Source organism: Equus przewalskii, chromosome 17 (genome assembly GCF_037783145.1).
Source record: "Equus przewalskii isolate Varuska chromosome 17, EquPr2, whole genome shotgun sequence".
Lineage (NCBI taxonomy): Eukaryota > Metazoa > Chordata > Mammalia > Perissodactyla > Equidae > Equus > Equus przewalskii.
In genome coordinates, this window is record NC_091847.1 from 23,090,403 (window position 1) to 23,104,052 (window position 13,650).

Sequence of the window (13,650 nt, forward strand, 5' to 3'; positions counted from 1 at the left end):
ATTTATATACTCAAAACTAATTTTAAATTCTTCCAAAGTGAGAACCATACTGGAATTAGTAGAGCATGAAGGAAGCAGTACAGCATAAGGGTTATAACCTGGGCAAGGACTTTAGAATCAAACTGGCGCAATTTAAGTCTCAGGTATCACTTCCTAGTATGTGACCTCAGTGTGATCGCCTACGAAGTGGGGATAATAACTAGATAATAATAATAATTACACAATATTCTAAATTTATACAAGTGCTCAGTATGGTGCTTGGCACAAAGTATTTGTTAAGTTAATTTTAGCTGTTATTAACTCTTCTTCCAAATTTACAGAGTCTCACTTATTATAGATTATCAACAAATATTTTGTGAATGAGTTAATGAATGAATGATAACAGAATGCAATTATCTCTTCTATGCTTCCTGTATGGCTTAAGCGATATGATGAATTCAGTAAGCATTACTCTTACTATCAGAATAAATTTTAGGACCTAGAAAACCAAGGCACAGACAAGATTTCCTTAAAGTCAAATAAAGATAGAGATGGAGACAAAGATATACAAACATCGAAAGTGTTTGCTCCCACTCACTCCAGTTAATGTATCTTTCTTGGCTGAGTTTATCAGATAGGCTGATTATCACCTTAAAAGGTCAGGTGCTTCTGATGATACCTGGTCAGAGTAAAAAGTGGAAGAGAACACTATTGTGGGCTGCTAGGCCCACGTGAGATACTTATTCTGGTGACACAGAGGCATTCTCTGGACAGACTGTGTTCCTGAGATCTATTTGTGGAGAGAAGGCAGGGTGGGCCTGAAGTGTCATGTGTATTTTGCCTGAGAAGAGTGAGAGAGGGACAAGATAAAGTAAGACTGGGCCCCAGAGCAGGCACCATCAGTGTCTTAAAAATGAAGTAACGTTAAGTATCTAGAAAATGTTTGGCCAAAGATCACCCTGGATGTACTAACTCTGAAATATCCACGGACCTTTTGCCAATACTATTCTTCCCTCCACTTGCACTGCCTAGGTTCAAGCCCTCATGACTTTTTACCTGAAACATCAGCCTTTTTGAGACAGGGTCCCTGTAGCTGATCTCCACGGCTCTCCTCTATGTACCAACAAGCATTATCCTCAAAAGCAAACTCCTTCAGCTCAAGCCCCTGCCTCAAATCTCTTTGGCTACTCATTCTTTTCAGGATCCTATGGAAACACCTAACTTTGGCATGAATTGGGTTCCAATTTATCTTTCCAATTTTATCTCCTTACTCTAAAGTCATCCTTCATTCTACCTATATTAAACCACTCACAATTACCCAAATAGGCCATTGTCTCCCCTCCATGTCTTTGCTTCTGTTATTCTTTCTTTTCAGCGTGCTCTTCCTGACCTCACGGAACTACATGAACAACAAAAGGTTGCTTTTTCTATCAAGTCTTCCATATATTCCCACTTCCCAGTCTGAACAAATCACTTGCCCTGTTACGACTCCACTGCCTCTTTTCTCTTGTGTTCACACCTACATTATTATAGGTTAATTAGTTGACATGAATTTCTAACCCTGTTAATTAGTGAGCTCCTTGACGATGGCGGTGAAATTTCATTCATCTTCACTTGTCTAGGATTTAGCACACCTTCAGGGTCTTATAAAATTTGCTGAATGACTGGAGGAATTTAGGGTGGAGGTAAGACTAACGAGGGGTCTCCTCGTTGTCTTCAGTTGCACAAAGTATTAAACCTGAGTAAGACCTGAAAAATGAATCAATTCCTTAACAGATGAGCTTATATACATTTTACAGACAAATATTTAAAGTGGTATTCCTGGATGTATTTTATTTATGGATATTGGTTTAACATGTCCAAATATCTTCCAGAAAAAAATGAAAGAATATCAATTTTTCCTCTATGCTTATTTTAATCACTGCTCATATTTTTTCAACTATTGTCTAAAGAACGACATTTTATTGAATAACAAAATAGATCATTATGAAGAAAATTATAGAGTTTTGGTAATGAATCATCTGAATTTAATAGAATTGTTCTTTAAAACCATTCCTAAGTACTCTGAGACACCAACATGGGGCTATTATCAGTGCCAATCAGGGCTTCCATTCATGACATTGGGTATTAAGGAGGATGTCAGATATCACCCATCTCTAAAGTTCAAAAGCAATATGCAAAAACAACTTCCATTGTGATAAACATTGATAGTTACCCCAAAGGTGGTCCCTAAAATTTCTCAGAGGAAATAAGTTTATTCATTATGGACAAAATGAATTAAGAAAGAATGATTTAAACTATTAAGAAATGAAGTTTCTGAAATGTTTTTAGCATGCACCTATTTCTCCTGTAAATAAGTCTTACTGATTAAGGTGAGACAGTTTCCAGTAAAATTTTGGGAAGAAAATAATGTATTATTTCATCAGTACTTGAAATGGAAAGTCAGGTACTAAATAAAAACTACTATTCCAAATATAGTTTAAAGTATAGTTCTAGAGTCTAAAAACACTGGCTTGTGTTCTTCTCTAATTAAAAGCCACTATTCTAGCAAATGTATTTTTATGAAACGGTCCCAGGAGCATTTTCATTCCCTCAGTTATTATTCTAGACACTCTAGCTGACTGTGGTGCATACACTTGTCGGTGAGCGAAGCAAAGGTTAAGTGTGTATGACACAGATGAGCCCCGAGATTAAGTATACACTGTGAAATGCATGTGGATGTTCATGATTTAAACCAATGAACTGTGGCCTGAAATGATGTCACACAAAGCGCAGCGGTAAGTGGAAGGTTAAACCTACTTGCATCTCGGCTCATTAAACGCAGTTAAAGTGCAAATCCCCTCATTCTGACAGTAGTGATCACAAGGGTTCTCTTTCTGGTCACAGCGCTGACTTTTAAACCCCACAGAGCATCTGCAGAATTTCAGTAAAATACAGCTAAATAAAGTGTCGGACTTTTTTTGCCAAATAAGTTTCAAATTTATTTCATACAGAGATCGTAACATATGAACAAAATTTTTCTCAGGTACGCTCACTTCTCTCTCATACACACTCATTACATGCTACTTGGACGAGGTGGGGAACAGAACGCAGATGTGGATCATAGGTGGGCATCATCCTTCTGGTCAAGCAGTGATCAAGGAAACTCAATACAGAGGACACATAAACTGAATGGTTTTATTTCAAGTGTCCATTCTGGACAATCAGGTATTTGAAAGGGGAAAATATTAATTTCCAGATTTTCTCCAGAGCAGAGAATCTGCAGTACTTCTGAAATGTTTAGAAACCCAGATTTGAGTTGATGTATTCCAAAGGAGACAGAGGCATAAGAGGTTTACATCACACAACACTCTAAACCTGATACAAACAACAAATAGCTTTATGCATTTGAAAGCTACCTCAGTTCTCTTGAAAAGAATGGCTTTAAGTACCAAAGTATTCATAAATATGATTATGTCTGGGTTTCACACATCTGAGTAAGGTCAATGAAATCAGAAAATTTTCCCGGGCATTTCCAAGTTTAAAGATCTATGAAGGTCTGAAATGGGTATGATGCTAACAATTGAATGAGCTCTTCCTTATGAAATCAATAGCAAATTGATGAAGGAGGAGATTCTGGAGCACGTGAGCCAGTGAGGGACAATACTTGATCAGAGATGTCCATGAAACATTCATTTAAAATGCATTACTCCAAGAAAGAAGATCAATAGAGGAGGATTCCACGTACATGCAAAATCGTATCAGAAAATGCCCACAACGTTATAAAATACTCACAGACAAACAGGTACATTTGTCTCGGGGTCCAGCTGGCATGTGCCACCATTGTAACAGTAGCCATCACATAACTGACAGCTAGAGGCAATCTTTCCATTAGTGCAGCTGCAGCAACAAAGAAAAAAAAAATCTCATTGTTTCTGGCATCATTATTGTTGAAATCTGACACAAACTCTCGGCAGATGAGAATATTCATCATAGAGGAGTAATGGAGTGGCTGGCTAAAAGTAAGTTTTCAGAAAGACAGACTTGCTGGAGGCAAAGATTTTTTTTTTTAACAGAATGATGAGAAATAAAATTTTTCTTTTGGTAATTTTAAAATTTTCAACCCATTTGTGTAATATAGAAATTTAGTACAGATAGATATAGGTGTGAAAAAATGTACTCTAATGTCCATCACTTACACTTCATGGATTAGCATTACACTTCAGGATTACATTAGCATCAGTATCTTATTCTCTTTTCATATAACTAGGGTTTGGTGACATTGGTATGACTTATAAACTACATTACCAAATATTCCAGAAGCAAATGCTTCAGCTATTCCTTCTAAACTGGAAAATCTGATCCAAAGAATTGTTATGAGTTTTAGATGTCACATTTTGTAAGAAACTATAGGATTATCCTGTAGTCATTTATCCTACTGTTTCTCTTTGAATAAGTACTGTAATTAATGTCAAACTCTTCTTATTCTAACAGGAAAAAAACATGGAACGGTTCATTGGAAAAATAAACAGTAATGTTACAGGGACACCATGCAATATGGCAACAAAATAATGGAGTAGGCTTCCTTTTAAAACTTACGGAAGTGATTCTAATTTACAGCACGTTACATGTCTGAGATAAGAAGAAACACTCTGGCTATTGCTACGTGGGAAAATCAAGCATAGTATAATAGAAAACATACAGAAATTTCTTAGTTGCCATGTTATATTTTTAAATGAATAAGACTATTAGATTGGACATTGAAAATTGTTCGAGGAACAGAGAAAAAGTACATTGACATTCCAATCAGAATTACAACAGATCATGCCAATGTTCTGATTATGAGATCATGTTAGTACTAGGTGCTACGAAGCAATCAATGGTATCACAATAAATCTGGACATACCCTTGTCAAAAAAATCAGGCTGAAATACCATTGATTGATCACTGTGATCCTCTCCGTGATGGATATGTATTGCGGTACATCCATCAAAGGGCAATTCCCAGTGACAGGTTAGATGCCTGAAATAATCGGTTGGCAGTCTTGTAGTTCATTTATTCTGTGTATATTTATTTGACCTCACATTGGTGGTAGGGCTGCTGGAAATGCACTGAAATTGCTTATAAGTTTCCCAGGTATTTAATTTAAAGATATTTTGTAAAAGTCTGGATTTTAAAATCACATTTAAAAAAATATATAAACAGAAGGAATGAGTCAACTATGTACTAGATGTAAAATGGAGAAATGTGAAAGTGGAACCAAACATAGGGAAGGAGGAAGTGGCATAAAGTTTCCAAGATTTAACAGAGAATCTGAATACAAAACGAGTCAAGGACACATTAAGTCATATCAGTGTCTGATATGCTAAATGGATGTTGAAGACTTTTCCTTGCCTTCTATGCCCAGCCTCCTTGAAAATCAAAGAGCAGAGAGGTATAGCTTTTGTTCTTTCAAAGGGACAGTGTCAAAGAGAAAAAATTAGCTAATTATACATTAAAGGATTTCCCACCAAAAAAATATAACTATACACCAATATCAGCTTTTAAAAGAGAAAAAAATCCTAATTAATGATTGCTTTTAAATTTCTGCTTCCAAGAATTATAAAAGATGTTGTCTCTCCTTCTAAAGGTTTTGTTTGAATCCTAAGTTGAAGACAGAAATTTGTAAATATTTCAAATTTGAAATACAAATTGTCCAAATCAGTATACTATCTCAAAGAGTACAACTCATATTTTAATGTTTTTTCATCATAATTTCATTTCTTAAAGGCATATGTGATATACACACACACACACAATTTGTGATATATTACTTTCCAAAAGTTAATTACCAGTTGTGCAGTACACACAAAGAATTCCCATCACAATTGACAGCGCAGAGGTATTATTTAGACTGTTCAAAATTATGAGCAAGTCTTTCTTCATCAATATTTACTTAGATTTCCAGAAGAGAGATAAATATGCAATTAGCACTATTTTAAAGATTAGACTCATTACATTTGACAAGATATCTATTCTGTCAACACACCTGACTATTTGGAATCACAAGTACACATGGCGGCTTGAATTTTCCTATTTAAGTAAAAAAGCTTTACTTTAACTCAGTTGTGATTTTGTTTTAGTATTGGTTCTTTACCTATGAAACAGAAATTCCAACATCACTATAAATTTCCTTTAATGCTAAGATGAAAACATCTTAGAAAAGAAAACAAACATCTAATAAGTTTCAGAATACCCAGAGTCTAGTTTGTATTGTCAGGCTCGTATGTTATATAGCTTATTTGATAAATCCAAGTATTATACTCCTATGTGTAAACTTCCACTATCTACTCACTGTTATAAACTGTTATTTATCCATTCTGACATATACTTTTCCAAAATGACTTCTTAAGTGTCAAGAACTATAATATTGGACCTCAATAGCCTACTCAGGTTATGAGGCTCTGGTGTTTCTAGGTTGACATAGCCAATTTTCTCAGAATAGTAGGCACTACTGAGGGCTCTAAGAGTCCTGCCCTTCTTTCTTGATATGGAACTTCTCTATGTAATGGAAACTGGGTGTGTGTCTGCATGAGCTTTTCCAAGCTAAACTCAGTAGGAAATTGTGGCTCACAGCCTTTCTCAGACGATGGTCCATGTTTCCCTGTGTGAATGGAGTGGGGTATGTGATTCCCTGTGTGAATGGAGTGGGGTACATTCCATTCCCGATATGGTACACTGCACATGAAGAAAAATCTATGCCCACTAATTGAAATAATGTTCTGTCATGCTAAAGTTGCATCACAAAGAACTAATGAGCTTAATGAGCAAACATAATTTTGGTAGTTTATATGAAAATGCATTTTGCTTTTATGTACTTATTGAAAGCACATAGTTATAATTAGTCATATTTTCAATTGCTTTACTTAAAAATAATGCACTTTCAAATGACCCAATTTGAGGGTTTCAGTAAATGTCATTCATAACGATGACACAAATCATATTCAGAGTAAATTCTAAAATGAGAGTAAACAAAAAAGAAAAAAACTGTTGATGCTGTCTGTAATAAAATTTTATTGGGCCTTGTTTGGCAGAGCAACATAAGTCAGGGCTGGCACTCTTGCAGAGCTGTCTTGGTGGAGGCCCTGGCGTGAACACTTTACAGCATGCTTTTTAGCTCATATTCTCATTTATTATACTCTTAAGCAAGGCAAGTGATAGAGTCCAGTCTTTTATAAGCCCTTCTGTTAAAAGGTTGTTAAAAGAAGTCCAGAGTGAGGATTGATCTCCAACCTCAGTGGTATAAACTTGTTTCATGATAAAAGCTGAATGGCATTACCGTTTAGCTGTCATGTTCTGTTTTCCGTTCACCTGATCTTAAAGCTAAAGGGCAAAAGGCACCGTAACCAAAGTCTAACTTGGAGATTTTTGTTGTTGTTGTTTCCTAGGAAACATTATTCCTGCTACTTATTTTGGACCATAATGTTCAATGGCAGATAAAAAAAAGATTAAATTTATTTCCCTTAGACAGTCTTTGGCCCCTCTCCCAAAGGATCATTTTGTAACAAGAGAAAAGCACTCACTGTCAATAACAATGACGAAACAAAAATCTGAGCTATTCTAATTTGGGAATTTTACATATAGCATTTTGAAGGTATGTTGCATTTCACTATTTCTTGCTTACTTTTAGGAATATTCTATGCAAAGAATGATCTGACTACATCATTACATGATGAATTTTCATGTTCCCCAAATAAAATTAATAGGTATTGAATAAGTTTCGATTTAATTGAAATGAATTGAACCTCATCTCTAGCCAAAAAAAAAAAAAAAAAAAAAAAGAGGATGCAATGCTTGCCATATAGAATTTTAGAATGTAAATAATTTACATTTTTTTCACAGTTTATTCTTGGACTGCTATATACTTGTGGGTTCAGATGCTTTATAAATTAAGCTAGATGTCCACTTACTTGCAAAATATATCTTCACTATCTTTATTTATAATGCAGTGCCCCCCATGGCACCTTATACATTTGTCAACCTCACATTTTGGTCCTTCATAGCGTGTTGGACAGACACATTCAACACTGCCATCATCCCCAATGGTACAGGATTCAGAATTCACGCAGTAGTGATGACACACATCTAGGAAGAATATACAACAGAAAAATGAAAGTATATTACAAGAAGTTTTTCTTCAGTCACAATAAATGTTACCATTTCATTTAATATTTAAGAAAGGTCAATCAATAGGTAGAATAATTTAGCAAAGCAGCTTGTAATTATATGTAACTAGAATTCTCTAATAATGCTATTGATTCCTCTTTTTACCTGAGCTAGGCATTATTTCATCTGGCTAAGAGGAGATAGGTTATATTGATGTCATACTAGCTGAAAAACTCTTTTGGTTCTGCATGTTAAAGTTTAAGTTAACAAAGTTGCTTAGCTTTCCTTCTAACGAGCAATATTACTATCATAATGAAATGAGCAGAAATGCTCAAGATTTCTTTAGATGTCATTTATCATTGCCTCTCCTCACATCCATTTTCATCCAGAGAACAGGGTAGTGTGTGGGGAGCAGGGTACCCCTACCTCTGCACTAGCCCTTGGGGTGGTGGGAAGAAATCTCCCTCTACACACACATAACAGGCCCAGGTATTTCTGAACACCTGGGCAGGTAAGCAGACAAGTAGTTGCGCCTCTCATGTTACTCCAAGAGAAAAGCGAATTGGGAAACTAACAGATCCATCCTGGGTGGGAAGTGATAACAGAAGTCTAGGCTACTGTCCAGCTTCTAGGTGAGAGCCTAAACTCCCCATTAGCCAGAGAGAAAACCTCCATGTAACCTGAGCCCTTTTATTTGAAAGATGTTTCTTACTGAGCGTTACAGACAATTTTCTCAACTGCAAAGGAAGATTTCTTCAATATTTCTATACCTCTTGGACATGAGTAATAAAACAAAGACCATTTGGTAATACAAAAGTCACACTAACTTTGAATTAGACATTCTGCCTCGGTCTTTTGAAAAGGAGACAAATCTATATGTATGCTTATTTATGAATATATTATAATTTACCACATTCAAAATATTGAAATTTATAATACAAATATTCTTAAGCACAAGAACTGATTAAATCCATCCCAGACTTTGTTTAGAAGCTGCAATTTCCTTTTAGCTCTCTAATTGTGAAGCAATGTTAAATAAGATTAGCTGAGATAAAAATCACAATTTATAAACTTTCACCTGCTTGAAGACAATTACAGCAGGTGAGGAAAATTAAAACATAATTTACAATTCTTGTGTTTGTATATTTATCTGGCCCTTTATTAAATCAGATAGAAATTAAATTTATTGACAAGCTTGCTTGATATTTATGGAAATTTATTTCAAGCATTCTTTTGCTTGCTGTTGCACTACGCCAAGTACCCTCATTGAGAGTCGAGGCTAAAGTCTATTAACATGGGTTTCGTCTATATTTAAGAAAAGTAGCACTTTCAAAAGTTGAGAGACTTGGAGATCTAAAAATTAAGTCAATATTAGTATCCGTCCATCCTGGTGTCTGTTTACAGTTGTTCTAGGCTTGGCAGGTGTGGCGTACGCAACACAAATTCTGTTTTTATTTATGAAGAATATATTAGCAGCAGCCTATATGATCATCTAGTACCACCCCTTCAACGCCGACATCTCTAAAGAGCAACTTTCAGTAGTCAGGTTGCTAGACACCTCCTACTGACAGAGAGCTCTTTTAATATTGCCCCCAGTTGCTTTAAATTTTATCTTTTGGTCCTGGTTCAGTTGTCTGATGGGACAGAGAAGTTGGCTGATGTATCTTTCCAAGATCTTCATGTTATGTCCTTATTCAGAGGTTTCGATAGTTGATAATTCATCAGAATCACGTAGATGACTTATACCCAAATGAAAATTTCAGCTCGCTTCTCTATCGCCCAACACCCACCCCTAGATTCTAGTTCATAAATATGAAATTGAGCCCAAGTGATCCACATGAGACGGGCTGAGGAACTAGAATTCAGAAACTAGGCATGTAAGAAATGATGATCTGGAGATAATATTACTGACTAGCAAAGGGACTACACTGTGTAATAGTTATCAATGGATTTGATTTGACCTGAAAGCTTATTTCTCTACTAACATTGTGAGCTCTTATTAAAATGTAATTTTTAACCTAAAATTTGAATCTCTTTGTTTTTATAATCATAATGCTGAGAAGACCTGAGAAATTAGAAAGAACTGGGTTAAGATTCTGAGAGTTGATGATTGCCCTTTACCACACTGTAGCAAGGAATAGTTTGCACTCACCTAAATGGCAAAGTTAAAAACTTATCTACCATTTACTAATTATAAGTAATTTTGTTGCATAAATTAAATCTGTTTTAGACTATAATTTAAAAGACAAGAGAATATACACAACTCATTAGTAATTAAGGAAATACAAATTAACACCTCAAAGAAATACCATTGTACACCCACCAAATTGACAACAAATAGTAGAAACTCTTATACACTACAATTGGGAATGTAAATCGGCTCAACTAATATGGAAAACAATTGACAGCATCTATTAAATGTGAACACACCTTATGAACTAGCATTTCTACTCAATATACATCCAAGAAAAAAGCATGCACATTTGCAGAAAAACACGTACATAATATGAACAGCAACCTTTTTAGAAATAGCCAAAAGCTGAAAATAATCCAAATGGGCATGCCAAGAAGGATGGATAAACTGTGGTTCACTCATACAATGGAATATAAATAAATATTTTATTTATATTATATATTATATTTATATTATATATACGTATGTATGTATAGATAGATAAATGAAAATGAAAACATTACAGCTATAAGCAACAGCATGGATGAATTTCATAAACATAATATTGAGAGGAAAAAGCTGAACACAAAAACATATACACTATTTTTTCATTTATATACAGTTCAAAAGGCAAAACTAATCCATGGTTTTAGAAATCAAAAAGGAGTTATCTTTGGGGAAAAGAGAAAGGATAGTGATGAAGAACATTAGGGAGCATATGGGGTACTGATAATGTTTATTCTTGACCTGAACGTTGGTTTACACTGGTGTGTACATCTCCTGATAATTTATTGAACTGTATACTTGTGATTTTAAACTTTTCTGTGTATATTATGCTTCAATAGAAAGGTTTTTTTTTTTAACCTAATGGCATACAAACTACAATTAGAAAATTTTAGAAATTCTGGTTAATTTGCTAAGTAAGCTAAATAGTTTTACTTCTTACAGACATTATTTTTAAAAGGAATTCATGGTCCACTTTTTATGCTTTAAAGGAAATTTCCCACCCTTTAGTACTTTCAATATTTACTCATAGCATGTTAGATACACATTATTCAATGCAGTTTATTGGCCTCATGGCATAAGAATGGAATCCAAAGAATATAAAAGAAATGTTTCTTAAGATAAAATTGTGAAATAAGCAGATATTAGAATTTATATTTTAATAAATAATTCTAAATTGCATGCTGTTAAGCCATGCTCCTTTTTCCCCTCTACAAAAAGGCATAAATCATTTTAAGCTCAGAACCTTTTCTGTACAGACATTCAAATGGAAGACATTTCATTTCTCCCGGTTCATATGCTTAGCCCTTTAAGCTAAGTTGAAGTTCAGGGACAGAGATACTCGCTACACTCCAGCCCAGCCAGAGTTGCCTCCCAACACCTTTCTAGGAAAATTTTCTGATTATCTCCCTAATCCATTATTAGGCTTAAGACACGGAGCACGTAAAAGTTGCTGAGTTGTACATTTGGCTGGATTGTTTTCTGCACCACTGCTAGGATTCTAAGGCCCAACTCTTTGAACGTATATTTCCACCCTTTCTCCCTCCCTCCATCTCTCTGTCTCTTTCTTTCCTTTTTCTTTATCTTAAAGCCCTCTCTATTTACTCAATTCCAACTCCAAGATTCCTGAATAGAGGAGAAAGTAGATCTTCCTTAATAAGGGACCTTAGCATCTGATATTTAAACTACCACATAAGCTTTGGATACATGCAAATTTGAAAGCAAAATAATTCCTTCAAGTGCTCTCTGTCATTTCAAGTTTAATCATTACACATATTATGTGCACGACTAGGCAAGAATCTGAGACAGCTGATGGTGCTGTCTACTTATAAACTGGGTCATTCAACCAAAGTCCACACTCTCTGCAATTGCATCAACATCATGAAAACAATGTATACTAAGTCATAGGAATGCTACCTAACTTCTCTCTCATTCCCTTCTCAGCTATAACCCACTTTGAATTACAAGCATACGTGTAAAACTTGTATAAATATATGCTGTATTTTCATCAATGTCCCCTCTCTGTATACTCTCAAATAATTATTACACACTCATACTTAAGTTCTAAGCATCTCTTCAGCTGTTTATCTAATAAAAGGAATACTTCATTAGCACTTCCCAATCTAGTAGAAATTTAGCGAAGTATGAAGAAGAATAGTATGTGAGAAAGCTCCTTCGGTATGCGACTGTTCACTTTGCTTCTAAGGATCCTGCCTTGACCAAATAACCACTGAAACGAGCAGAGAGCTTTAGCAGTTACTGGAAGAACACTTTTCTTATCCCAGAGCACTGAAAAATAGCTAACCCATGAGCTTACCCCTGTTAGCATCAAAAAGGCTTTAAAACCATTTTGAAAGTAATCTTTCTGTAAGACAGATATGAATTTTATTAAATAAAATATATTGATATTTTCATCAATGACTCATTTATCACTATGACTATCAATTATTTGGCTGAACTTGCCTTTGCAGAACTTTCATAGCTTTCTGCTTTTTTTATATATTTCAACTTTGACTATGTGAAATGTCACTGATTATGAGGCAATGACAAATCTAAATAAAAAATTTAAAAATTCTTCTTAAAGAACAAAGAGTTAGGGATGTGGATGTGGTAGTTGGTTAACACCAAGGTGTGCAGAAGAGATTGTCTTCTATGTTGTGATACATAGACATAGCCACACACACACACCCCTCCCTCCCATGAACTATCATCTTTTTTTTCTTCAAATTTTAGATTTAGCTTTAATAGTTATTGGAAATGAAAAAAGTGGGGGGGGGAGGGGGACGTGGTAGACTAAAAGAAGACAGGTTAGAAGAAAATATAGGTGATAGCAGACTTTGTTGGAGGGGCTGGAATAAGGAAGAGACTGAAGATAAAAGAGAGGGATTGAAGATGAAAGATAAAAGAGTCTAGCCAGATTGGCTGGTAAGCATTCAGCAGGAACAGTCTGCATTTATGGAAAGGAAAGCTGGTGGAACAACATAGTTGATCTCATTTTGAGCAACATGAGTAATCTAACCATGACAATAAAATGGAAGTGGTGGGTCCGTAACTGATTATTTGCTGAGGACTAATTGTAAGTGCATCTGACTAATTGTACTGGGAGCTATGGGAAGAGTTCAGAAATACAAGGAAGGACACTAGCTCTCAGAGAACTGACAACCCAACTGAAAGGTTAAGACAAGAAAAAAGGAACCAAAATTGATCTGAATAACGTCCACTGTGGCAAGAGCCTACACATATTTTACTACTAACAAAATTTTCCTTTCTATGGAACATTCCATCTCATAAGTTTTGAGCATTTACTGACCTGAATGGCATAACAATTGAGATGTTCTGCATATGATAAGGAGGAGCAATAATGAAATGTA

General features: G+C 35.1%; 1 protein-coding gene across 4 annotated transcripts in view; it reads right to left on the reverse strand.

The window, feature by feature from the left end:
* The window catches only part of LRP1B (LDL receptor related protein 1B), a 1,824,802-nt gene that overhangs the window by 35,226 nt on the left and 1,775,926 nt on the right, over positions 1-13,650 (reverse strand). For 3 of the 4 annotated variants that reach the window (XM_070581262.1, XM_070581261.1, XM_070581264.1), the window contains 3 exons: positions 7,908-8,082; positions 3,754-3,858; positions 2,779-2,892 (listed from right to left, as the gene is read on the reverse strand). In XM_070581262.1, the coding sequence (XP_070437363.1) occupies positions 2,779-2,892; positions 3,754-3,858; positions 7,908-8,082 (394 nt within the window). The remainder of the gene's footprint in view (positions 1-2,778; positions 2,893-3,753; positions 3,859-7,907; positions 8,083-13,650) is intronic. The other variant, XM_070581263.1, reaches the window with a different exon arrangement.